This window comes from Vipera ursinii, assembly GCF_947247035.1.
Source record: "Vipera ursinii genome assembly, chromosome: 2".
In the NCBI taxonomy this organism is placed as follows: Eukaryota; Metazoa; Chordata; class Lepidosauria; order Squamata; family Viperidae; genus Vipera; species Vipera ursinii.
Genome location: NC_139513.1, coordinates 17,131,834 through 17,156,575, shown reverse-complemented (window position 1 = coordinate 17,156,575; position 24,742 = coordinate 17,131,834). Strand labels below are relative to the sequence as shown.

General features: G+C 46.4%; 2 protein-coding genes across 4 annotated transcripts; both read right to left on the bottom strand.

Annotated features, from left to right (window-relative positions):
* Positions 1–1,687: 1,687 nt before the first annotated feature.
* On the bottom strand, positions 1,688–6,274 carry LOC310635368 (uncharacterized protein). 3 transcript variants are annotated; one of them, XM_083354221.1, is made up of 4 exons: positions 6,226–6,274; positions 5,723–5,830; positions 4,942–5,068; positions 1,688–4,623 (listed from the first exon to the last, which is right to left on the bottom strand). In XM_083354221.1, the coding sequence occupies exons 3-4, from the start codon at positions 4,973–4,975 to the stop codon at positions 2,717–2,719; spliced, it is 1,941 nt and encodes a 646-aa protein (XP_083210347.1). In that variant the 5' UTR covers positions 4,976–5,068; positions 5,723–5,830; positions 6,226–6,274; the 3' UTR covers positions 1,688–2,716. The 3 variants fall into 3 exon arrangements, with proteins under 3 accessions (XP_083210347.1, XP_083210348.1, XP_083210346.1); XM_083354222.1 differs by lacking the exon at positions 6,226–6,274 and adding an exon at positions 6,049–6,219; XM_083354220.1 differs by lacking the exon at positions 6,226–6,274 and having other exon boundaries at positions 5,723–6,219.
* A 693-nt stretch (positions 6,275–6,967) lies between these two features.
* Positions 6,968–23,702, bottom strand: LOC310634743 (uncharacterized protein; the record flags this gene model as incomplete). Its single annotated transcript, XM_083353278.1, has 6 exons — positions 23,333–23,702; positions 21,739–21,865; positions 20,269–21,129; positions 9,362–9,517; positions 8,109–8,387; positions 6,968–7,302 (listed from the first exon to the last, which is right to left on the bottom strand). The coding sequence occupies exons 1-6, from the start codon at positions 23,444–23,446 to the stop codon at positions 6,968–6,970; spliced, it is 1,872 nt and encodes a 623-aa protein (XP_083209404.1). The 5' UTR covers positions 23,447–23,702.
* Positions 23,703–24,742: the final 1,040 nt, after the last annotated feature.

Here is a 24,742-nt window from a genome sequence, read left to right as displayed (position 1 = left end):
TTGCCCGGGGGCGGGGCAGGTGGGTGTGGCCAGGTGGGCATGGCCAAGTGGGTGTTGCCGGGCGGGCGTGGCCAGCTCAATGCTGCTCACTCAGCGCAGCTGACTCTTGGCTTCCATGTTTGCTAACTTAATGTTTTGTAGCATCATACCAGCAAAGTTTTGATTTTAATTTAATTTTCATGAATAAAATACTGTCCGGATTCATACACTCTGGGAAGTGATGGATTATTTAATACATGAAGTACCAAATGAGCAATTAGCTGCATGTAGACCATCAGGCTACTTCATAAATCATGGTTCAAAAATCCGAATGATTAAAGACTAAGAAATATCATTATGTCTAAACACATTATACAGATCCTGCCTCTAGTGTCCCACAATAAACCTTAAAAGTGGGACTTTAATTCTAAGTTAAGGTGGTGACTTTGTCAATTGCAGATATTCCTTGACTTACACCATTTCATTTTGTGACTGTTCAAAGTTGCAATGGCACTGAAAAACTTATGTTTTTCACACTTATGACCATCACAGTATCCCTATACCCATATGATCAAAATTCGGATAGGTGGCAACCAGCTCATATTTAGGAGAGATGCAGCGTCCCAGGGTCACATAATCACCTTTTGCAACCTTCTGACAGGCAAACTCAATGGGGAAGCCAGATTCACTTAACAACTGTGTTACTAATTTAACCACTTTAACAATTGTGGAAAAAAGGTCGTAAAATGGGGAAAAACTCATTTAACAATGGTCTCACTTAGCAACAGAAATTTTGGGCTCAATTGTGGTCATAAGTCAAAGACTACCTATATTGGCAAAATAACTTCAGTTTTACACAGAAAAAAACCCAATGCATAAAAGTAGGTCATGTTTGGACTATCTCATGAGTTGTTCAACCATCACAGAAGTCTCTATACTGGGATCTACTCTTTAAATTTATGCAAGTTACCTCTTCCAGGATCTGGGCCAGGCCAGCCGGGCGCCTCCGCTTGCCCACTTTCTTGCCCTCGGCAGCGAGTGGCCCAGGAGCCCGCGTGCCAGAGCAGCTCGGCAGAGGAGCCAGAGTGGCTCCACTGCTGGGGGCATGTCTCGGCCAGGGCGTTGCAGGATCGGGCCTTGTGTTTGACATGTCTGTACTAAGGCATTGTAAAGTGGTATTAGTACTTCATGTGATCTTGATTCTATCCTTCTGTTAATGAAGCCTAGCAGTGTGTTGGTTTTTTTTGCAGCTGTAGCGCACTGCTGTGTCATATTTAAGTGGATCATCCACGACAGGGGTGTCAAACCGCTGGCCAGACACGTCACAAGGAAACCGCGCCCACCCCATGGCTGGCAATGGGGAAAAAGCTCCAATATGTCACACAACGTCAAATGACGTCAGGAGTTTGATATGTCTGGTCCACTAGGAGTCCGAGATCCCTTTCAGTTATTACTATTGAGCAAGATACCACCTATACTACACCTGTGCATTTGGTTTTTCTTGCCTATATGTAGAACCTTATTTTTTCACCACTGAATTTCGTTTTGTTAGATAGTGCCCAATGTTCAAGTCTGTCAAGATCCTTCTATATCTTAAGCCTATCTTGTGAAGAGCACTGGGCCTAAAACACAGCCCTGGCGCACCCCATTACACACTTCCCTCCATATAAATGCAGTTCCATTGAAGACCACACACTGAGTAAGGACCACACACTCTTTTTTATTGCTTTTAACTTTGTAAGCATGGAGCCCCCTTGTGGCGAGACAGGCAGCAAATAAAAATAGTAAATAATATTTTGATGTTTTTCTGCCATTCTTTAAATTAGTGCTTTTCAACCTGTTGTACTTGTACCACTGGTGGTACTTTGGCAGTAGGCAGGTATAACACGTACGGTGGGTTGAAAAGCCGTGTAAAAAAAAAGGGAGGGGGGAATGGAAAAGTGTGCCAGGGGATGAGCTGAACTGGTGGCACACCACACAGGCCTCTGAGAGGGTCAGTTGGAGCTACGGTGTTGCCAGGGCACTGCTGAGAGCCCAGGATCACCAGTGGGGCTCCATTTGATTGGCCCTTCTGGAAGTTGCCTCAGGGAAAGGACTCAGCTGCAACTACACCAAACAGAAGAGGAGGGGGGGAGAGGAAAGGATACAAAGGGACGTTTTGGAGCGAAAGAGAGAGAAAAAAAACCAATGGGGAAAGAGAACGGGACACAGAGACGGAGAAGAGGAGAAGCTTCTTTAAGACAAGGAGAGGGAGAGAAGGGGATAGAACAGTGCAAAGATTAATGGCAGAGAAAGAAGCACAAATTTTCTATTTAAAGTGTGGTAAGTGGGTGTGTAGACAGTCTTCAACCTACAACCAGAATTGAGCCCAAAATTGATGTTGCTAATGGAGAAATTTGTTAAATGAGTATTGTCCCATTTTATGACTTTACATGCCCCACTTGTTAGGTGAATCACTGAAATTGTTAGGAATAGAGATTGTAACTCTTCTCCGGATGTCCTTTTCCCACTGACTGTTCAGTGATCATTTCTGCATCCAGATTATTCCAGTTGGAAAATAACAAGCATGGAACACTGGAATGTTATTCAGTTTTTGAACTGGAGGGGGTTGCAGCTCATAATCCTTTGCAGCATGACAGCTCTCCTTTCCCTTTTCAGAGGATAAAATGTAAGCTGAAGAAGGCTCAGATCCTTGGAATCCAAAGTTCATTTAGCCAGCCTAGTTCAGGAGTTGCCCCTAGAACACCTTTTGATGGGGGACATTTTCAGCCAGTTCGTGACATTTAAGCTGATGTTTCTGGGTAAAGGTCTTTCCACATTCCATGCATTTATACGGTCTCTCCCCAGTGTGGATCCTCTCATGAAGTTTAAGAGCTCCTTTCCGGGTAAAGGTCTTTCCACATTCCATGCATTTATAGGGTCTCTCCCCTGTGTGGATCCTCTCATGAAGAATAAGAGGTCTTTTCTGGGTAAAGGTCTTTCCACATTCCATGCATTTATACGGTCTGTCCCCAGTGTGGATCCTCTCATGAAGTCTAAGATGTCCTTTCTGGGTAAAGGTCTTTCCACACTCCATGCATTTATACGGTCTCTCCCGTGTGTGGATCCTTTCATGACATTTAAGAAGTTCTTTCCGGGTAAAGGTCTTTCCACATTCCATGCATTTATACGGTCGCTCCCCAGTGTGGATCCTTTCATGACATTTAAGAAGTTCTTTCCGGGTAAAGGTCTTTCCACATTCCATGCATTTATATGGTCGCTCCCCAGTGTGGATCCTCTCATGAAGAATAAGAGCTCCTTTCTTGGTAAAGGTCTTTCCACATTCCATGCATTTATACGGTCTCTCCCCTGTGTGGATCCTCTCATGAAGATTAAGATCTCCTTTCCGGGTAAAGGTCTTTCCACATTCCATGCATGTATACGGTCTCTCCCCTATGTGGATCCTTTCATGATGTTTAAGATATTCTTTCTGGGCAAAGGTCTTTCCACATTCCATGCATTTATACGGTCTCTCCCCTGTGTGGATCCTCTCATGAAGATTAAGATGTCCTTTCTGGGTAAAGGTCTTTCCACATTCCATGCATTTATATGGTCGCTGCCCACTGTGGATCCTCTCATGACGAATAAGAGGTCCTTTCAGGGTAAAGGTCTTTCCACATTCCATGCATTTATACGGTCTCTCCCTTGTATGCATCCTTTCATGACATTTAAGATGTCCTTTCTGGATAAAGGTCTTTCCACATTCCATGCATTTATACGGTCTCTCCCCTGTGTGGATCCTCTCATGAAGATTAAGATCTCCTTTTTGGTTAAAGCTCTTTCCACATTCCATGCATTTATATGGTCTGTCCCTAGTGTGGAATCTTTTGTGACGATTAAGTTCTCTTTTCTGGTTAAAGCTTTTTCCACATTCCATGCATTTATATGGTCGCTGCCCAGTGTGGATCCTCTCATGAAGAATAAAAGGTCCTTTCTGGGTAAAGGTCTTTCCACATTCCATGCATTTATATGGTCGCTCCCCAGTGTGGCTGTTTTGGTGGTAATTAAGAAGACTGTTGCTAATGAAACTCTTTCCACTTTCAATGCATTTATACGGTCTGTCCCCAGTGTGGATCCTTTCATGACGATTAAGATCTTTTTTCTGGGTAAAGGTCTTTCCACATTCCATGAATTTATACGGTCGTTCCCCAGTGTGGATCCTTTGGTGGTAAATAAGATGACATTTGTTACTGAAACTCTTTCCACATTTCATGCAGACTTTCCTCTTTTTGCTCAGACTGCAATCCCCCCCAGTTTTTACAGAGGTATTTGGTTTCTTTGAAGTAGAAGAGAAGGAGTTATTCTCCATAGTTTTTAGAGGCATGCATGTTTTTTTTCGTCTGGTTTCTGCCATAGTTATGTAATTTGAATTCAAGTTTTCTTTTTTTCTGTATTTTTCTTTTCTCATTTCTTTTTGATCTTGCTTGGATAGGAAGCCACAAATACCAAGAAAAGTGGATGGCTTCTCCCTTCCATTTTGTGGCTGTTTTCTCCTTAGCATTTTGGTGTCCCTCTGCTGGCGAAGGATCACTTTTATTTTATTCTTCTCTATTTCGAGTAGATATAACATTGCCTCCTTGTCGTTCTCATTCACAGACACATCATCTGCATGCGGGGGGGGGGGGGAATGAAAATTAATATTCTGATTAAAATTTAGAAGGGTCCCACTCAAAAACATACCAATCTGCATTCCAAGTTTAGTACAATCCATTTGGCTAGCCAGGATGTGATATCTCCAAATTGTTATATAGGAGAATTTTCATCACATAGAAATAATGTTGTCATCTAAAACACAGATTAAAGCATTAGTGTTGAATCAGTCAATCTGTTCAGTCACTTCAATGGGCTATCTAGGATCTTTCTTAATTCTATGGTGAATGTTTCTGCCACGACCTTATAGCGAATTGAACTGTGTGCCCTTACCGAGAGCAGCCATATTGACGGTAACCTCCTGCATGACTTCTATGCACAAGGCCTTCTGCCCAGAATCTAGCAGCCTCCATTCCTCATCTGTGAAGTCCACAGTCACCTCCTCAAAGGGATCAGTGTTCTAGAAAGAGAAAAAAGTAGACTATCCCAGGAAACAGTTGAAAGTTCTCTGTCTCAATGCACACAAGGGAAAACACAGAGTTGCAAGAGCCAAATGAACATTCAGGACGGATTCATGTCATCTTGTCCACATAGTCCATGGGGCTGGGAAGTTGCACCTTAACAAATCACGGCTTAGTTGCTTCCAGGTTGCAGAATTGAACATAGCCAAGGTTGAACAACAGTTTTATTGTTACAGCCACTTAGTGTTGACTTACTGGCATATCCTTCATGTGCTGTATTTTTCTTGGTATACTTACAGACATATTACAAGGGAGACAGGTGGCATAAATATTTAATAAACTAAATAAACACTTCTCAGGTATGTTTATTCCCACTGTTATAGTTTCAATTCATGGGCTTCATTTCTAACAATTTTAGGTACTTTTCTTAATAGCATTAAGAAATATTAAATTCTTTCTACAATTAAATTTCATTTCTAACAAAAGGTTCCTGCCTATGAATTGTCGCATTTCAATTTCCAGCACAATCGTGAAAGCCAAATGTGGGTGGACACTGTGTTCAAGTCCACATAGACTCAGCTTTTGGTATTAAACACAGCTCCTGAATGGATGGAGCTGGAACGCTACTGTTCTCAGAAGAAACCTGCACCTACCTGGCAAGGTGGCCAGAATTGGGTCCTCCTGTAAATCACCTCTTGAATAGAGCGGGATTGATCTACTCTGCCCCAGAGCTCTGTTGAAATCTCCCCTGTGAACGGCTCCTGCATTTGAAGAACAACCTGATTTATAATCCATTTTCAAAGGACAATATCTATGATAGTTCACATTCCTTACATTTTGCTTTCCCCAACTGAAATCAGAGACACTTCAGGGACTCTGCATGTGACTTATATTTCTGAGTAAATGGGAGTTAAAACAGCAGGCTGTGTTTTTAAGTAGATAAACTGTAAGGGTGTGTTAATCAGTTTGTTTCTCTTACTATTGTGGTATTCTAGGGGTATCAGAGGCCATTCACATAATCCAGTTCCTTCCCCTTATCTAGATTCAGATAGCACAGATCAGAACCTAAACACTGATTATTATGAGATAAATGGATAACATCACAAAGGACACAGAGCTGTAATGGAAGAGAAATGTTAAATTAGGAAACATTTACCTCAGGAATAAAAAATTATTCAAATGTGAGTAATTCCAGAAAAGGCTGCAGTCATATTTTAGTCCTATTGCAGATATAGCTAGATCGCTAATCTTTTCTTTCCCCCCCCCCCCATGGAGCTCCCGGGATGAAGCCCCCCCCCCGTCCTCCTCACCTGCCCCTTTCCCGGCTCTTCCCGCTGGGCTTGGCTGAGGAGGAAGCCTTCGGCCAGGGCCACCGCCTGCGAACAGCTCTCGGCTCCGCACTCCCTCACCCAGCTCGCCATCTCCGCGGGCAGCAGGGGCAGCAGCTGCTCCAGCACCACCAGGTCCAGCATCTCCCCTTTGCTGCTCCTCTCCGGCCGCAGCCACTGGCGGCACAGGCGGTGAAGGCGGCTGCAAAGCTCCCGGGGCGTCTCGGCCTCCTGGCGGCAGCCGTCGAGACCGCGGAAGCGCCGGCGGTGGATCTCTCGGCTGAGGGCGGCCTCCATCCTTGGGGATCCCGTCGGGTCTCCTGCTCGAGGGCAGCCAAAAGAAGCCCGAGGCAGTCCCAAATGTCCCTCAGCCCCTCCGCAGCCCCTTCTCCGGTGTGCAGGAGGGAAGAAATGGCTCTCCGCTCACTCGGGCTTTACCCGCCTGAGGAGACAGCGGTCTTCAAAGTCGGCCCTTTAATGACTTCTGGACTTCAACTCCCAGAATTCCTCAGCCAGGCACGTTTGAAGACCCCTGCTCAACAAGAAGCCAGAACGAGAGATATGTGCTTCCTAGAGGGGATCTGATAGAAGAGAATGAAAGGGGACCTTCCTTTTCCGGCCTCCCGGAATCTCTACGTCGCTGCTCTTCTTCCGAGGGGGGCGGGGTTCGCCGAAAGGAGGGCGGCGGAAACGGAGGCTGGGGCGGCGATGCCTGCAAAGGGCGGGGAAGGACTGATGATCTCGGCGTCGCCCCTCTTCATCGGCAGCTTGCTGCTGCCCGGGTCCTGCGCTCTGCAGGAAAGTTGGGGAGCCTCCGCTGAAAGTTGGGGCTCTCCTTGGTCTCTGGATCCAGCGCAGGACGAACGGAACAATCTGTGAAAAGCTTGAAAAGCCCTGCTTTAAACCTATTGAGAGAATAGGTTTTGTCTGGAACAAAAATAATGTTCAAGATAAATCTCTCTTCTTAATCATAGAGATTGTCGCCAACAACTGTAGCTTTTCCCTATTTATCGTATCTTCAATTTCAACCCATACCTTAACGTAATTATTTTGAAACAACATGAAGTTCATATTTGTCAGATTAACACCCACGTATTTTACTGTTTATTCAATCTCAAAACCTGATTTTTTTATCATTTCTGTTTCACCTATTTATTTTGGTAACATCTTGTTTGTTAGTGTTATAAATTTCAAAATTATTTTTATTTTTCCTCTTGTTATTTTGTGGGGTAGAAAGGTTATCCAGCTGATCAATTGTCCCTGTCCTTTGGTAGAATCCCCCCCCCCCGGGTTCTTGCCATTTGACAAACACTCCACATTCCTTCGTTCCTGGCTATACTAATTTGGAATACAAAGTTTCTCTTCCCCCCAATATTTTGTCAACTTCTGGGTTTTGCCCAATTTAATGGTGCATTCTGTTTGATATGGGTGTTGTCATTTTATTTTACATAAATATCCAGATTGCAGTCGTGATTTTTCTCTTAAAATGTACATAAGCCCTGCTCAGCACAACCAGTACCTAATGCTCATCCCATGCTTGAATTTTTCTGCGAATTTCTAATGTTAACTGAAGATAACAAATTCTATTCAAAATATAGTCTGCATTCTATGACATGTTCCTTTCTTGTGATTAAAGGGGCTCTCCTTGGCCTCTGGGTCCAGCACAGGACGGATGGAACAGAGTAGTCTGGTAGCCCCTTTTCCCACTGACCCCTTTCCTTGCAAAACGAGAGCTTTTTGAGTGCACCCGCCTCCATCACATGCAAAGACTGGTGCAGGAGAGAAATCGGGGAGGGCGACAGGAGGGGAAGGCAGGTTAGATCTGCGGCTGTGAACGAGGGGGGGGGAGCCTTGCCCTCTGCCTCGCCCTGGAGGTTGGCAGGATGCCTGGAGCAGAGAACTTCCTCTCCTCTATGCTCCCTTCCTGGAGATGAGACTTGCTCTCTAGGCGTAAAGCGTTTCTCCCGCTGGTTCGTTTGCAGAAGTGAGCCTAGAGGATCGAGAGTTTTGGTTTAACGGAACAGGAACCGATCCCCTCTTTTTCTATGTCTCTGTTTAAATACTCCTCTGGAAATCGTGAAAGATCATCTTGGAGTAAATCTTACCTATCTGATTAATCAATACTCATTTGATGGCCCATAATCAATTTATCAAGAATTTGTATAACTAAAGATCAAGAATAAGCTAAACAAAATTCTTAATTTCATATGATAACTAAATAGACTTCTCAGAATAGCAATTTGCATATGTTTTACACAGGAATTATACTTTTCTCCTTTACATGTTGAATCTAGTAGCAAAATTGGTTCTTACCTCACCCCCAAATTTAAGCACTTGTTATTGGAGGTCTTTCTGGTCAAGTATTACTGGTAGTTTGTAATTGGGGAACAAGAATTGTGGAAGTTGCAAAGAATAATGCAGAAATCTGTATTGCTGAACTGCAGGAGACCAGATCACATAGATCCACATCAACTAAAGTCACAGTACGTTCTGCTAGAATAGAAAAGGAACGAGCAGCTGCCTGAGCAAAGCTGAAGGTCTATGAACAAGGCCTATGTGCTTAATTTCACCTAATCTTTCATCCAAACTAAACTACAAGCTGCAAAATATAGTTTCAAATTTGGTTAACTTAAACTTCCTCTTTCTTTAGCATCTAGTGACATGTTATATTTACCTCCAGGTTTTTTACCCTAAGGCACTGGTGGCAAAAACTTTAGTGACCGAGTGCCCAAACTGCAACCCAAAACCCACTCATGTATCCCTGGGTGGCGGGTGGGCATGACCCGTCTGGTGGGCGTGGCTATGGTGGAAATGGCAGACTGGGTGGGCATGGCCAACTTTATGTTGCTCTGGCAGATAGGGCAGGGTTAGGATGAGATTACTCTGTGGGCAGCCCTGCGCCTGTCCCCGGCCAGCCCTCCTCCTCCATCCTTCTGCGCCTTCTGTGGGCAGACTGCGGCTTACCGAGCTGGGCACCCCTCTCCCCGCACATGTCCTCAAGTGGAGGAGCTGGGTAGCCATGGCTCTCATTCCCCTCTGGCCTCCATCTGCCAAGGCCTGAGCTTGGCAAGCCCAGCTGGGCAGCGACGGGCTGGAGAGCGTGGGATGGTGGCAGGTTCCCTGGGACAAGCGGTAGGTGGGGTGGGCGCTCCCAATATCCGCGGCAGAAGAAGCAGCAAGCAGTCTCCACGCCCAGTCCATCCCAACTCCGGTACGGAAAGCGAGGCAGCAGCCCCTCATACATTAGACCCAAGTCCTCGTGTTTGTAGGACTATTGGTAAAAAAAAAAAAGTTCCATGAGATTTTCTAACTTCTTGCGAGTCTGATGGAACGTTTTGTCCCAGAAACGCATGGCAAAGGCTGAGAAGCAAATGGAGAAACGGAATGCAGCTGAAATGCAGACTAGTGTCTGGTAGGGAGAGGGAAGCAACAGGCCCCGTCCCACCCCTCGCATGGAGTGCCCTTCTCCCACCACTCCCCCCACCCCCACACGGAACCTTTTTTCCAGCTCCAACGCATCACTTCCTCCACTGCTGTGTGGGACTGAAAATAAAGTTCAATCAAACAATTCCAACTTTGCGAGATCTTTTTTTCCCACCAGAAGTTGAAATTGATTGATTGTAACTTTTTTGGGGGGGGCAGACACGGTGGCGGCCGAGGACTGGGACGATGGTGTGCGTGCCACAGAGAGGGCTCTGCGTGATACCTGTGGTATAAGTGCTATAAGTTCGCCACCATGGCCCTAAGTTATAAATTTTGATAAGTTTTTCTGCCATTCTTTAAATGCTACTTGAGTTGTGAGAACAGGTTTTGTCTGGAACAAAAGTAACATTCAAGGATGTCATGTTAATCATAGAAATTCTCCCCAACAATTGTAGTTTTTCTCTCTTAAACATATCTTTATCAACTTCAACCCGTAGCTTAACATAATTATTTTGAAACAATATACAGTTTATATTTGTCAGATTAACACCCAAGTATTTTACTTTTTATTCAATCTCAAAACCTGATTTTTTCATCATTTCACCTTCTACATATTTTGTTAACATGTTTTCATTAGTGTTATAGCCACATTGCCCATTAATACAATTCTTTTTTAACACTTCAAAATTATTTTCATTCTTTCTCTTATTTTCTGGAATACAATGATTATCCTGCTGATTAATTGTCCCTATCCTTTGGCAGAATATTGTATTTTTTTTCCCTGTTTTTTCCATCTGACAGTCCACATTCCTTGCTTCCTGGGTATACTACTGTGGTGGCGAACCTATGGCACGCTTGCCACAGGTGGCACGCATAGTCCTCTCTATGGTCCCACGCGCCATTGGCCCCACTCCTAGGGCTTCAGCTGGGTTTTATAAAACCTTTTTGCTTTAGGCCTCTGCCGCTGTGTGCAAAAAAAAAAAAGAGGTCAGTCAATCAATCAATTTCAACTTACGAGAAAAAAAAAACTTGCAAAATTGGAACTGATTGATTGAACTTTTTAGTCCCACCCAGTCTGCTATTACCACCGCAGGCACGCCCACCCAATGGGCCACACCCATCCAGCACCCAATGATACATAAGTGGGTTTGGGGTTGCAATTTGGGCACTCAGTCTCTAAAAGGTTCGCCAGCACTGGTTGCCATACAAAGTTTCTCTCTCTCCACCCGCCTTTTAATATTTTCCCTCAGGATATATTTTGTTAGCTTCTGGGTATTGCCCAATTTAATGGTACATTCTGTTTCATATGGTTGCTGTCATTTTATTTTACATAAATATCCAGATTGCAGTCGCGATTTTTCTCTCAAGAGATACGTAAGCCCTGCTCAGCCACTATCTTGCTGTCATCCCATTCTTGAATTTCTCTACATATTTGCAATATTAACTAAAAATAATTAATTCTATTCAAAATGTACTATACTCTGCATTCTATGATGGAGAAAACATTCCTATAAATTTTTTAGTTTTTCTTATCACTGATACCTGTTAGGAAAGGGGGCTGAAATTGCCCCAATTAAATTGCCACTGACACAGAACATTGTTGTAGAGTCCTATGATGCCTAATTTAATTTCTCCTTGGGGACATTTAATTCTTTTGGAAGTTTTCGTAATTTGGGGAGAAAATGCATCCATTCAATCAATCAATCAATCAGTCAATCAATCAATCAATCAATCAGAATAGAGCGAGAAGGGACATTGAAGGTCTTCTAGTACAGCCCCCTGCTCAAGCAGGAGACTCTTTACTATTTCATACAAATCAAGTCTCTTCTTAAAAACCTCCAGTGTGGAAGTACCCACAACTTCTGGAGGTAAGCTGTTCCACTGTTTAAATGTCCTGACGGGTAGGACTCAGTTCATTCAATTCTGCTTCCCTTGGCGGCAACAGTGAAAAAATCATTGTCCACACAAATCTGCAATGTGCAGAAGATCACATGAGAAGAGAGTTTTATGGCTTTGACAGGGTTGTCTAGCCTGAGAAACTTTGGTGAGTGTTCTGCTGGAAATGAATGGATCTTTCACCTAAGTTGTTGATCCTTTGCTCTTTCACTGGACGAAACTTCATGTGGGATCGTGTTGCTGTTTGCCTGACTCCAGCTTTGGAGCCTATTAAGTCTCAACATAATGATCCATTTATAGGAGGGTCCAAGCTGTCCCTTAGGGGGCCACTCAGCCAAATACCAGCTGTGGAAGGAGTTGCCGGTAAGAGTGGTTAGGGCACTTTAAGAAGACTGCAGAAGAACACAGTGAAAGTTCTGGATCAATGGGAGGACTGGGGGTGCATTATAATTAGGGAGGGGCTGAAGAGATAAAACTTTCTGTGAGATATGCCTGCTGCAGTGGAAATTGGAGGAGAGGCAATTTGGCTGCAAGTGTGTGCGGGGACTCCCTAGTCAGTTCCATTTTGGTGCAGAAATACCAGACTTTCACCTGCATTCCCCTAGTATCCATTTCTGCTCCTTTCTTTGTGTCTTTGTGGTTTTGTGTGTACACGTTATCTTCTTCCAGAGGGGACTATATTTAAAGATACAAAGGGGCCTTCCTCAAGGTGGCATCTTGGATTTGCCTTTGGAGACGTAAAGAATATGCAGATCTCTTACATAGCAATAGCGATGGTACGTCTTCTCTGGATGTCCTTTTCCCACTGACTGTTCAGTGATTATTTCTGCATCCAGATTATTCCAGCTGGAAAAGAGCAGGCATGGAACACTCTGGAATGTTCTTGAGCTTTGCAGCTGGAGGTGGTTGCAGGTTATGCAGCATGACAGCTCTCCTTTCCCTCTTCAGAGAATAAAATGCAGGCTGAAGGCTTGGATCCTTGGAATCCAGTTCATTTAGCCAGCCTAGTCCAGGAATTGCCCCAGGGACATTTTCAGCCAGTCTCTCTGAAAGCAAAAGAGAAGCATGCTGAGTAGCCCAGTGTTCAATAGGCCGGCTGAAAAAGGTTAGTTTGGATTTTGGAGTGGACCTTTTTCAGTCAGGCCCCACAAATCACTCCTTCCTTGCAGGCTTCTTCATTGACTTATGGTAGTCTGCAGAGAACTTGCAAATATTAATGACATCATTATAGGGCACTTGGGAACAGGCAGGAAAGCACTAGAGACACCGCGACTATATTCAACCTAATATAATATTGCATTCTACTGTAAAATGTGGCTTTCTGACGTTTGTACTCCTTGTAACCAAAAATATTGAGGGGTCTTGTTCAGTTTCTAACATTAAACTGGTTTTCAAATATACAGTTCGGTTTACCTAAACACATTCATATTTTATTTAATAACTTTTGTAACATTTTGTCTATTCTTTGCACTAATTCATAGCCTTGTAATATAAATACGGTTGCTTCCTTCTTTTTGCCTAAAATATTTGCCTGCCTAGAAGAAAAATAACTTTCTAATACCTGGTTTGGTTTACATGTTCTCTCCATGAAAAAGAGCATTCATTTGTGCTTATTAAGTACTTAGGTTATGATACAAGATTTCTAAAATGATCACAGAAATTGGATACTCCAATTGAGATATGGGCAGATTTGTGACTGCGTTTTTTTGTGTGTGCTTCTTTGAGAAGGTATATTTGTATTACTGTGTCTCTCTTCCTATACTAGTGCTATCTCTTCTGTGAAGCTACCAAACAAAATCCTGCAATTCTGAACGAATTTTTTCCATCCTCTCCTTTTACTCTTTGACAAATTAGGGACTTTCTCTTACAATTCTTCCAATGCCCCGACACCTTCACAATCTCCTCGTGGGGACTGGGTTCTTTTAGATAATAGTTGTTCAGCCTAAGGCTTTCCCCACACCTCGCAAAGTCTTTCTCATTCTCCCATTACCCCATCCCTACCCATGTTCTCCAGAACTCTTTTCCATTGTTTGTTTATAAAGAAGAGAAACAAAGGCATGTGAGACTTTCTAATAAGGTTTCCTATATAATAAGGTTTCCTGTGTAGAGAGTTTCCTCCTTTAAATTTCTGGGAGTCTACCTCTGTGAAGATCTGACCTGGAAAGTTAACACAACCCAGGTGGCTAGAAAGGCCCAACAGAGGCTTCACTTTCTTAGGGTCTTGCGGAAGAACAGGGTAGAACAACGGCTAATGACCCTCTTTTACCGGTCTACTATAGAGAGCGTCCTCTCGTATGGTATTGTGGTTTGGTATGCTGGTCTGACAGCCGTGGACAGAAAAGTATTACAGAGGGTAGTAAGCACAGCACAAGACATTGTGGGCTGTTCCCTGACACCACTGGATGATATCGCCAGGGCTCGTTGCCTTGGAAGAGTGAGGAAAATTCTCAGGGATGACTCACACCCTGGACGGTATCTCTTTACTCTGGTAGGAGATATAGGAATATAGCCAGCCGTACCAACAGGCTGAAAAATAGCTTTTATCCGTGGGCTGTTAGGCTTTTAAATGGGACATAATCGTATGCAGAATTGACTTGGGAAGCCGGTGTGTGGCGTAGTTGGTTCACATGGTGTGGTAGGATGGAGGGTTTGTTGTCACTGTGTGTTAGGGGGAGAGAGCATGGGGGGAGGCTCAGCTAATCTCAATGTACACATGTTGTACTTTGACAATAAAGGTTTATTTATTTATTTATTTAATTTACAATGAGAATGAATAGTTAGAATATGAGCTGAAAGGAGTCAGTTAATTCCTGCATTAGAGGAAAGAAAGGGAGAGAAGAAAGAAGGAATTCTGGCCACTTCCTCAAAAGCTGGAGCTTCTTACATCCCTAAGGTGTCCGGGAGGTTGAAATAGGCTTGAATTTCTTTTCCTACTATGAATTATTTCTGAGTGAATACCTTTGCCTAAAGAAGAAATAAATCACCCTATAACTAAGGTCACTGATCTGCCCTCAGCAATTTTGATATTCGATTGCTTATAGCTTTTCTCCTGTGTGACCAGAGATTTTTTTCACTTTCCATACTTTAATAAACTTCCTGCAATGTCTAGATCCTTGGATGAATAATAAGTTGACTGTTGCAAATAAAGCTGAATGCATGGATCCATTTGTTTTTTCCTGTAAATCAGCGCCCAGTCAGCCTGGGCCAGGCTAAGGCACTGTGGGACGGTCTTTCGGCATTTCCAGGGGCTGAATATAACCACATAGCGAGCCGGATTTCACCCGCAGGCCTTGTGTTTGACATGTCTGCTGAACAGGAAGTCCTTGACTTACAGTTTATTTAGTGACCTTTCAAAGTTACGACGCCACTGAAAAAAGTGACTTATGACAATTTTCACACTTAACAGCCATTCCAATATCCTGATGATCATGTGATCAGCATTAAGATGCTTGGCAACTGGTTTATATTCATGACTGTTTCTGTGTCCCAAGATCATGTGATCCCCTTTTGTGATGTTCTGACAAGTAAAGTCAATGGGGAATCCAGATTCACTTAACAGATTACTAACTTATCAACTGCAATTATTCATTTAACAACATACGAAAGAAATGTCATAAAATGGAGCAAAATTCACATAACAAATGTCTCACTTAAGAGAAATTTTAGGCTCAATTGTAGTTGTAAATCAAAGACCACCTGTAGTGAATAAAGGCTCCCCCCCAACTCAAGACATTTGTGGGCTTGTTCCCCTAGATACCTTGGAGGCCAGTATCGCTTCTCGCCTCAGAAAGACTCTTTCTAGCCTCCATGGATTTATATGCTTTTATGAGAATTATGTTTTCCAAGTATAACTATTTCCACACTCTGTGCATTAATGCGGTATATCCCCACTGTGGATCCTTTCATGACAATTCAAATGAGCTTTCCAAGTATAGCATCTTCCAGTCTATGAACTTATATGATCACTTCACACTGTAAGTCCTTTGGTGGCAATTAAGATGACTGTTGCTAATGAAGCTCTTTCCACATTCCATGCATTTATACGGTCTGTCCCCAGTATGGATTCTTTCGTGACGATTAAGATCTCCTTTCCGGGTAAAGCTCTTTCCACATTCCATGCATTTATATGGTCTGTCCCCAGTGTGGATCCTCTCATGAAGATTAAGAGGTCCTTTCTGGGTACCCCGCGGGGCCCTAGCCTGTCATCTCCCCACGGGCCCGAACACCGGCGGGGGCAGTGGCGATGGGGCGCCTCTAACACGCCCCCGAGCCGCTGCAACTGCTGCAGCCATCCAGAGTGGGGCCGGTGCCTCCATCCTCGGCTCCCTATTATGCCTCCCTGGACAACAGCGACGTCAGGGATGTTCAGGAATCAGGAAAGACCCCGCGGATCAAATGGATCAGCTAGGCGGCGGAAGAGACAGCCGCAGCAACCGGGACTGGAGTCGTTGCCCTGCTTCGACCTCCTGGCCTGCTCCTGATCAACGGCGGCTTCTCCCTGGGATCAAGGAGATGCCGCAGGCCGGCTGTACGGACCCGATCGACCACCACCGAGGGGCCTTTGACAGCGGCGCTAAACTTCTCCAGGCCCCGGTCACCCAATCTCACCGAAACCCCTCGACAGCAGCACCACTAGATGCGGCGGGGCGTCCACGGCCCGCACCCTGGGTGCCGACACTATCTCCGTGCCGATCAACACCCCTAAAGACGCCAGGATGCAGCTGATCGTTGGAGATGACGGCGACCAGACAACCGAGGCCATCAACATCTGGCCTCCTCCAGCTCCGAACCCCCCCCCCTGCCCTCCCTCGCCCCACAGGACATGATGGGCCTGGGTGCAAGCCACGGTGGCAGAGTGGCCTGTCCTACACCTGCAGCCCCATAGAGGTGAGAGCTCTATGGGGTATGCTTCACCCAGAGTGGGTCCTGGACCACCCCCAGAAGCAGAATCACAACCCATCGTGAGAGGATGGGGGAGTGGCCTGCTTCTGCGGTTCACCCAGCCAAGTGGCAGTGGCTGGGTGACGGTCCAGATACCCACCTACCCGACTAGACCCTCCTTCTAATGCTCCACCCAGGGGACCGCCTTCCCAATGCTCCCCGATGCTCCCTATGCATCTTCAATATTCTTGCATAGACCTTCTCGCCCTCAGGAGTTCCCCCCTCTCCTGGGTTCGTCCTGCCTTCATTACATCAAACCTCGATGACGGGCCCGACCTTTGGGCCTCTGAGAGATGGCCAGGCAGGGTCAGGGGCCTCCATTACAAGACCAACAAGAGGCCCCTGGTTAAGTTTCTTGTTAAGTTTTTTGTTGGGTTAGGGAGGGGGGCGGGAAAAGAGTATGGCTGCTCGGGGAAGGCAGGCCTTCCGAGTGCCATAACGCAGGCCAGGCTTGGTGAGAAACGAGGACCAGTCGCCGACAATATCCAAAGGTGCACTGACGAACATCCTATTCCCAGGATGGTGGGGAACGGCAGAAGGTGCACAAACAGAGGGCCGCATCATCACCGGGAGTGTCATCTCCGCTCTGTACAAGCGGTGAGACGCTCCGACCCTCTGTACTTCCCCGGAGGACCCGGGAGCGAAGGTGTGCAGCCTCCTATGCTGAGGCTGGTCTACCTGAATGCCAGGTCCGTAGCTAACAAGGCACATCTTGTTCGTGACCTAGTGGAGAGTGAGCACGCGGACCTGGCTTGCATCACGGAAACCTGGCTGGGCCAAGAGGGTGGTGTCCCTCTGGTTGACCTCTGCCCGCCAGGTTTCCAGGTGCTGCACCAGCCTCGGACCCACGGGAGGGGCGGGGGAGTGGCAGTTATCATCAGGGAATCCCTTAGCCCGCGAGAGATCACCGTCCCTCAGATGGTCGGGTGTGAGTCTCTCCTACTGAGATACGGCCCGGGAGTGCAGTTGGGCCTGCTGCTAGCATACCTACCACCTAATCGTGCAGCAGCAGCCCTGCCTGAGCTACTCGATGTCCTCTCAGGGTTGGTGGTTGAATTCCCAAGACTCATGGTCTTGGGCGACTTTAACCTACCGTCCCTGGGAGGATCGTCCGATCTGGCTCGGGAGTTCATGGCTTCCATGACGGCCATGGACCTGTCGCAAATAATTTCTGGACCAACTCATGAGAGAGGCCACACCCCAGACTTAGTGTTCTTGTCTGGACGGTGGCGCGATGATATCGGTGGGGGTGCCACGACTGTTATGCCCCTGTCATGGACCGATCATCACCTCGTGCGGCTAGACTTCCCCTTTGCCACCCCCCGCCGTGGGTGCACGGTGCCAACCAGATGGTACCGCCCTAGGCGCCTAATGGACCCTGATAGGTTCCAGGCAGCGCTGGGGGACGCACATGCACTCCCTGCTCACAGCTCGGCAGATGCCTTAGTGGAAGCCTGGGAGAAGGCAGCCACGGAGGCTCTGGACCGAGTTGCACCCATGCGGCCTCTGACCCGGCGCAGATCCCAGCGAGCCCCATGGTTCACCGCGGAGCTCCGGGAAATGAAGCGTCGGAGACGGGGCCTAGAGAGCCATTGGAGATCCGAATCCGACCGATTGCGATTAAGAAGCCTCACCAGGTCTTATCTCGCTGCGATAAGGGTGGCAAAATCCAACTACTTTTCCACCCTCATCGCGTCCGCAGATAACCGCCCGGCTGCCTTGTTCAGGGTGACTCGCTCCCTACTGAACCAAGAGGTGAGGGAGGAACCCTTGCAGGGCCGAGCCGAGGAATTCGGTCAATATCTGCTGGATAAAATTGCTCGGATCCGAACCGGCCTGGACTCCAACTGGGCTGAGTTGGAAGAACAAGGCATGGACAGTCTTGTCGACGTCACCTGGGAGGAATTTGATCCTGTGACTCCCAAGGAAGTGGACAGGATTATGAGGAGGCTGAGCTCCTCCACATGCTTACTGGACCCGTGCCCTTCATGGCTGGCATATGCAGCTCGAGAGGGGACACGAGGCTGGTTCCAGGCGGTCATCTCCGCTTCTCTGAGTGAGGGTCACTTCCCCACCGCCTTGAAGGAGGCGGTGGTGAGACCTCTCCTCAAGAAGCCCACCTTGGACCCATCCTCATTGAATAACTTTCGTCCAGTCTCCAATCTTCGCTTCCTTGCGAAGGTTGTTGAGAGCGTGGTGGCGCACCAACTCCCTCAGATCCTGGATGAAGCGGTTTATCTAGACCCGTACCAATCGGGCTTCAGGCCGGGGTACAGCACGGAGACGGCATTGGTCGCTCTGATAAATGATCTCTGGAGAGCCCGGGACAGGGGCCATTCCTCTGTCCTAGTCTTATTAGACCTCTCGGCGGCTTTCGATACCATCGACCATGGTATCTTGCTGCGACGCCTCAGGGGACTGGGAGTGGGAGGCACGGTTCTGCGCTGGTTCTCCTCCTTTCTCCAGGGTCGCTCGCAGTCGGTGTTGGCAGGAGGACAGAGGTCGACCCCGAGGCCTCTCGCTTGCGGAGTACCTCAGGGGTCGGTCCTCTCGCCTCTCCTGTTCAACATCTACATGAAACCGCTGGGCGAGATCATTCGCAGCTTTGGAGTAGGGTACCATCAGTATGCTGATGACACCCAGCTTTTCATCTCAACTCCAAACAACATCAGTGATGCCCTCGACGTGATGTCCCGCTGCCTGAAAGCGGTCCGGGAATGGATGGGGAGGAACAGGCTTCAACTGAACCCGGACAAGACTGAATGGCTGTACGTACCGGCTAGCCAGGATACTCAGAACATCCCATCCCTTAACATCGGGGACGAGTTACTACCCCCTGTTGATAGGGCCCGCAACCTGGGTGTCCTCCTTGACTCGCAGCTCTCCCTGGAAGATCACATAGGAGCTGTGACCAAGGGGGCCTTCTCCCGGGTTCGACTAGTTCGCCAATTACGGCCTTATCTGGACCTGGATGCCTTACGTACAGTCACCCATGCGCTTGTGACCTCTCGCCTAGACTACTGTAACGCTCTCTACTTGGGGCTGCCCTTGAGATCCACTCGGAAGCTTCAACTGGTGCAAAGTGCAGCGGCGCGGACACTCTTGGGAGCCTCCCGATACTCCCATATCACACCTCTCCTCCGTGCGCTGCACTGGCTTCCAGTTGCCTTCCGTGTGAAGTTCAAGGTGCTGACAATGACATACAAAGCCCTACATGGCATGGGTCCGGACTACCTGCGGGAGCACCTTCTGCCAATGTCAGCGCCCCACCGCCCTGTGCGCTCCCACAGAGAGGGCCTCCTCAGGGTGCCACCGCTCAAGGAATGTCGGCTGGTGGCCCCCAGGGGGAGGGCATTCTCAGTGGGTGCGCCAGCCCTCTGGAACAGCTTGCCAACCGAAATCCGGATGGCCCCCGACCTCCGCACCTTCCGGCGAGAATTAAAAACTTACCTGTTCCAGCAGTCCGGCCTGGCCTGATAGCTCTTATTGGGGTCCCAGTTTGTATTTTACTAGTGTTTGTTTTTCATTACGGTTCATTCTGTATGCCTATCTTATTCTGTACACCGCCCTGAGTCCCTCGGGAGAAGGGCGGTTTATAAAAACAAACAAACAAATAAATAAATAAATAAATAAATAAATAAAGGTCTTTCCACATTCCATACATTTATATGGTCGCTCCTCAGTGTGGCTCTTTTGGTGGTAATTAAGAAGACTGTTGCTAATGAAACTCTTTCCACATTCCATGCATTTATACGGTCTGTCCCCAGTGTGGATCCTTTCGTGACGATTAAGATCTTCTTTCCGGGCATAGGTCTTTTCACATTCCATGCATTTATACGGTCTGTCCCCAGTGTGGATCCAGTTGTGACGATTAAGATCTCCCTTCCTGGTAAAGCTCTTTCCACATTCCATGCATTTATACGGTTTTTCCCCAGTGTGGATCCAGTTGTGACAATTAAGATATCCTTTCCGGGTAAAAGTCTTTCCACATTCCATGCATTTATATGGTCTCTCCCCAGTGTGGATCCTTTGGTGGTAAATAAGATGACTTTTGTTACTGAAACTCTTTCCACATTGCATGCAAAGTTTCCTCTTTCTGCTCAGACTGGAATCCCACCCAATTTTTACAGAGGTATTTGGTGTCTTTGGTGAAGTAGAAGCGAAGGAGTTATTCTTCATAGTTTTTAGAGGCATGCATGTTTTTTTTAGTCTGGTTTCTGCCATAGTTATGTAATTCAAATTCATGTTTTCTCTTTTTCTATACTTTTCTTTTCTCATTTCCTTCTGATCATGCTGGGATAGGAAGCCACAAATACCAAGAGAAGTGGATGGCTTCTCCCTTCCATTTTGTGGCTGTTTTCTCCTTAGCATTTTGGTGTCCCTATGATGGCCAAGGATCACTTTTATTTTATTCTTCTCTATTTCAAGTAGATTTAACCTTGCCTCCTTGTTGTCCTTCACAGAGACATCATCTGCATGGGAAAAAATGAGAATATTTTGAGTAATATTTAGAAGGACCCCTTAAAAGCATGCCAATCTGCGTTCCAGGTGTAGTACAATCCATTTCTCTAACCAGGATGTGATAGTTGAAAATTGTTATATAGGAGACTTGATTTTATGGAAATAATGTTTTCATCTAAAACACAAATTAAATTTTTGGTGTTGAATCAATCTGTTCAGTCACTTCCATGGAGTATCTAGGACAGGGGTCAGCAACATGAAAGAGTGAAAGAGCCAGTCGGAACCGGTTCCCTCACAAAAGGAAAAACTGGGAGCCGCAAAAAAATATGTGCACATGCGCATAGATGCATGCATGCGCAGAACAGGGTTTGACTGAAGAGTGGTGCCAAGGCGAGATATGCACCTGCCCTGCATATTTGAATTGATTGGTTGAACTTTTTTAGTCCCACTTTTTTTTTGGACTGCACATGGCAGAGGACTGGGAGCCACAGGAGACTGCTGAAAGAGCCGCATGCGGCTCCGGAGCTGCGGGTTGCAGACCTGTGATCTAGGATATCTCTCAAATGTAAGGTGAATGTTTCTACCACGACCTTATAGCAAATTGAACAGCCTGGCCTTACCCAGAGCAGCCATATTGATAGAAACCTCCTGCATGACCTCTATGCACAAGGCCTTCTGCCCACAATCTAGCAGCCTCCACTCCTCCTCTGTGAAGTGCACAGTCACCTCCTCAAAGGGATCAGTGTTCTAGAAAGAGAAAAAAAGTAGACAATTCGAGGAAACAGTTGAAAGTTCTCTCCATGGGGCTGGGAAGTTGCACCTTAACAAATCACGGCTTAGCTGCTTCCAGGTTGTAGAATTGAACACAGCCAACGTTCAACAACAGTTTTATTGTTACAGCCACTTAGTGTTGACTTACTGGCTTATCCTTCATGTGCTATATTTTTCTTGTTATACTTACAATTACAAGGGAGACACGTGGTATAAATATTTAATAAACTAAATAAACACTTCTCAGGTATGTTTATTCCCAGTGTTATAGTTTCTATTATTATTATTATTATTATTATTAAGTTGGAAGGGACCTTGGAGGTCATCTAGTCCAACCCCCTGCTCAGGCAGGAAACCTTATACCATTTCAGGCAAACAGCTGTCCAATCTCTTCTTAAAAACCTCCAGTGTTGGAGCATTCACCACCTCTGGAGGCAGGTTGTTCCACTGGTTAATTGTTCTAACTGTCAGGAAGTTTCTCCTTAGTTCTAGGTTGCTTCTCTCCTTGACTAGTTTCCATCTGTTGCTTCTTGTCCTGCTTTCAGGTGCTTTGGAGAATAGCTTCACTCCCTCTTCTTTGTGGTAGCCCCTGAGATATTGGAACACTGCTATCATGTAACCCCTCACTCTTCTCTTCGTTAAACTACACATACCCAATTCCAGCAACCGTTCCCTATATGTTTTGGCCTCCAGCCCCCTAATCAGCTTTGTTGCTCTTCTCTGTACCCTTTCTAGAGTCTCGACATCTTTTTTACATCGTGGTGACCAAAACTGGATGCAGTATTCCAGGTGTGGCCTTACCAAAGCATTGTAAAGTGGTATTAGTACTTCACTTGATCTTGATTCTATCCCTCTGTTAATGCAGCCTAGCACTGTGTTGGCTTTTTTGGCAGCTGCAGCACACTGCTGGCTCATATTGAAGTGATTGTCTTCTAAGAATCCGAGATCCCTCTCACAGTTACTACTATTGAGCAAGGTACCACCTATACTATACCTGTGCATTTGATTTTTCCTGCCTAAATGTAGAACCTTACTTTTTTCACCATTGAATTTCATTTTGTTAGATAGTGCCCAGTGTTCGAGTCTGTCCAGATCCTTCTGTATCTTAAGCCTATCTTCTGGAGTATTGGCTATTCCTGCCAGCTTGGTGTCGTCTGCAAATTTGATGAGTTCCCCATCTATTCATGGGCTTCATTTCTAACTATTTTCAGCACTCTTCTTAATAGCATTAAGAAATATTAAACTCTTTCTACAATTAAATTTCATTTCTAACAAAAGGTTCCTGACTATGAATTGTTGTATTTGCATTTCCAGCACAATCTTGAAAGCCAAATGTGGGTGGACAGTGTTTTCAAGTGCACAGACTCAGCTTTTGGTATTAGACACAGCTCCTGAATGGATGGAACCGGAACACTACTGTTCTCAGATAAAACCTGCACCTACCTGGCAAGGTGACCAGAATTGGGTCCTCCTGAAAAACTGCTCCTGAATAGAGCTGGATCGATCTCCTCTAACCCAGAGCTCTGCTGAAATCTCCTCTGTGAACGGCTCCTGCATTTGAAGAACAACCTGATTTATAATCCATTTTCAGAGGACAATATCTAGACAATTCCATAAATTTTGCTTTCCTACTTGAATTTCCCCAACAGAATTCAGACACACCTCAGAGACTGTGCATGTGACTTAAATTTCTGAGTAAATGGGAGTTAAAACAGCAGGCTGTGTTTTTATGGACATAAAATTTGTTTGTCTTACTATTGTGGAATTATAGTTTATTAAATGTAAATCATCCAGTTGCTTACCCTTACCTAGATTCAGGTAACAACAGATCATAAAGTAAACACTGATTATTATGAGATATGTGGATAAAATTAATTTAGGAAATAGAAGCATTTGCCTAAAAAAAAATTAATTCTTCAAAAGTGAGGAATTTCAGAAAAGGCTGCAGAGTCATATTTTTCATCTGTTTTATTACAGACATAGCTAGATGAAACTCTGATCCTTCCCCCTTACCCGCCCCCCACCAAAGGAGCTGCCAGGACTAATCTACCCCACCCCTCCTCACCTGCCCCTTTCCCGGCTCTTCCCGCTGGGCTTGGCTGAGGAGGAAGCCTTCGGCCAGGGCCACCGCCTGCGAACAGCTCTCGGCTCCGCACTCCCTCACCCAGCTCGCCATCTCCGCGGGCAGCAGGGCCAGCAGCTGCTCCAGCACCACCAGGTCCAGCATCTCCCCTTTGCTGCTCCTCTCCGGCCGCAGCCACTGCCGGCACAGGCGGTGAAGGCGGCTGCAAAGCTCCCGGGGCGTCTCGGCCTCCTGGCGGCAGCCGTCGAGACCGCGGAAGCGCCGGCGGTGGATCTCTGGGCTGAGGGCGGCCTCCATCCCTGGGGATCCCTTCGGGTCTCCTGCTCGAGGGCAGCCAAAAGAAGCCCGAGGCAGTCCCAAATGTCCCTCAGCCCCTCCGCAGCCCCTTCTCCGGTGTGCAGGAGGGAAGAAATGGCTCTCCGCTCACTCGGGCTTTACCCGCCTGAGGAGAGCAAAGGCAAATATTTCCCGCCAATTTCCTGAGCGCTCCTGGCCTCACGTGTCTCAACCAAAGGCACGCTGTCTGAGGATTTCTGGGAGTTGAAGTCCACAAGACAAAAGGGTCAGGTTTGAAGACTCCTGCTCGAGAAGGAGGGAGAACGATAGATATAAGCTTTCTAGAGGGGATCACGTAAAATGAGAATGAAAGGGGACGTTCTTTTTCCGGTATTCCGGAGTGTCTACGCCGGTGCTCTTCTTCGGAGTGGGGCGAGTTTCGCTGAAAGAAGGCGGTGGAAGCGTTGCCTGCAAAGGGTATGAAAGAAGCGATG

What these genes read in the sequence shown, in the direction of transcription:
- LOC310635368 (XM_083354220.1), bottom strand. Translation starts at nt 5,836, where the DNA reads ATGCAGGAGCCGTTCACAGGGGAGATTTCAACAGAGCTCTGGGGCAGA. An exon ending in AATTCTGGCCACCTTGCCAG is followed by an intron (nt 5,069 to 5,722) that starts GTAGGTGCAGGT and finishes TTCTCTTTCTAG; the next exon opens with AACACTGATCCCTTTGAGGA. An exon ending in CGTCAATATGGCTGCTCTCG is followed by an intron (nt 4,624 to 4,941) that starts GTAAGGGCACAC and finishes CCCCGCATGCAG; the next exon opens with ATGATGTGTCTGTGAATGAG.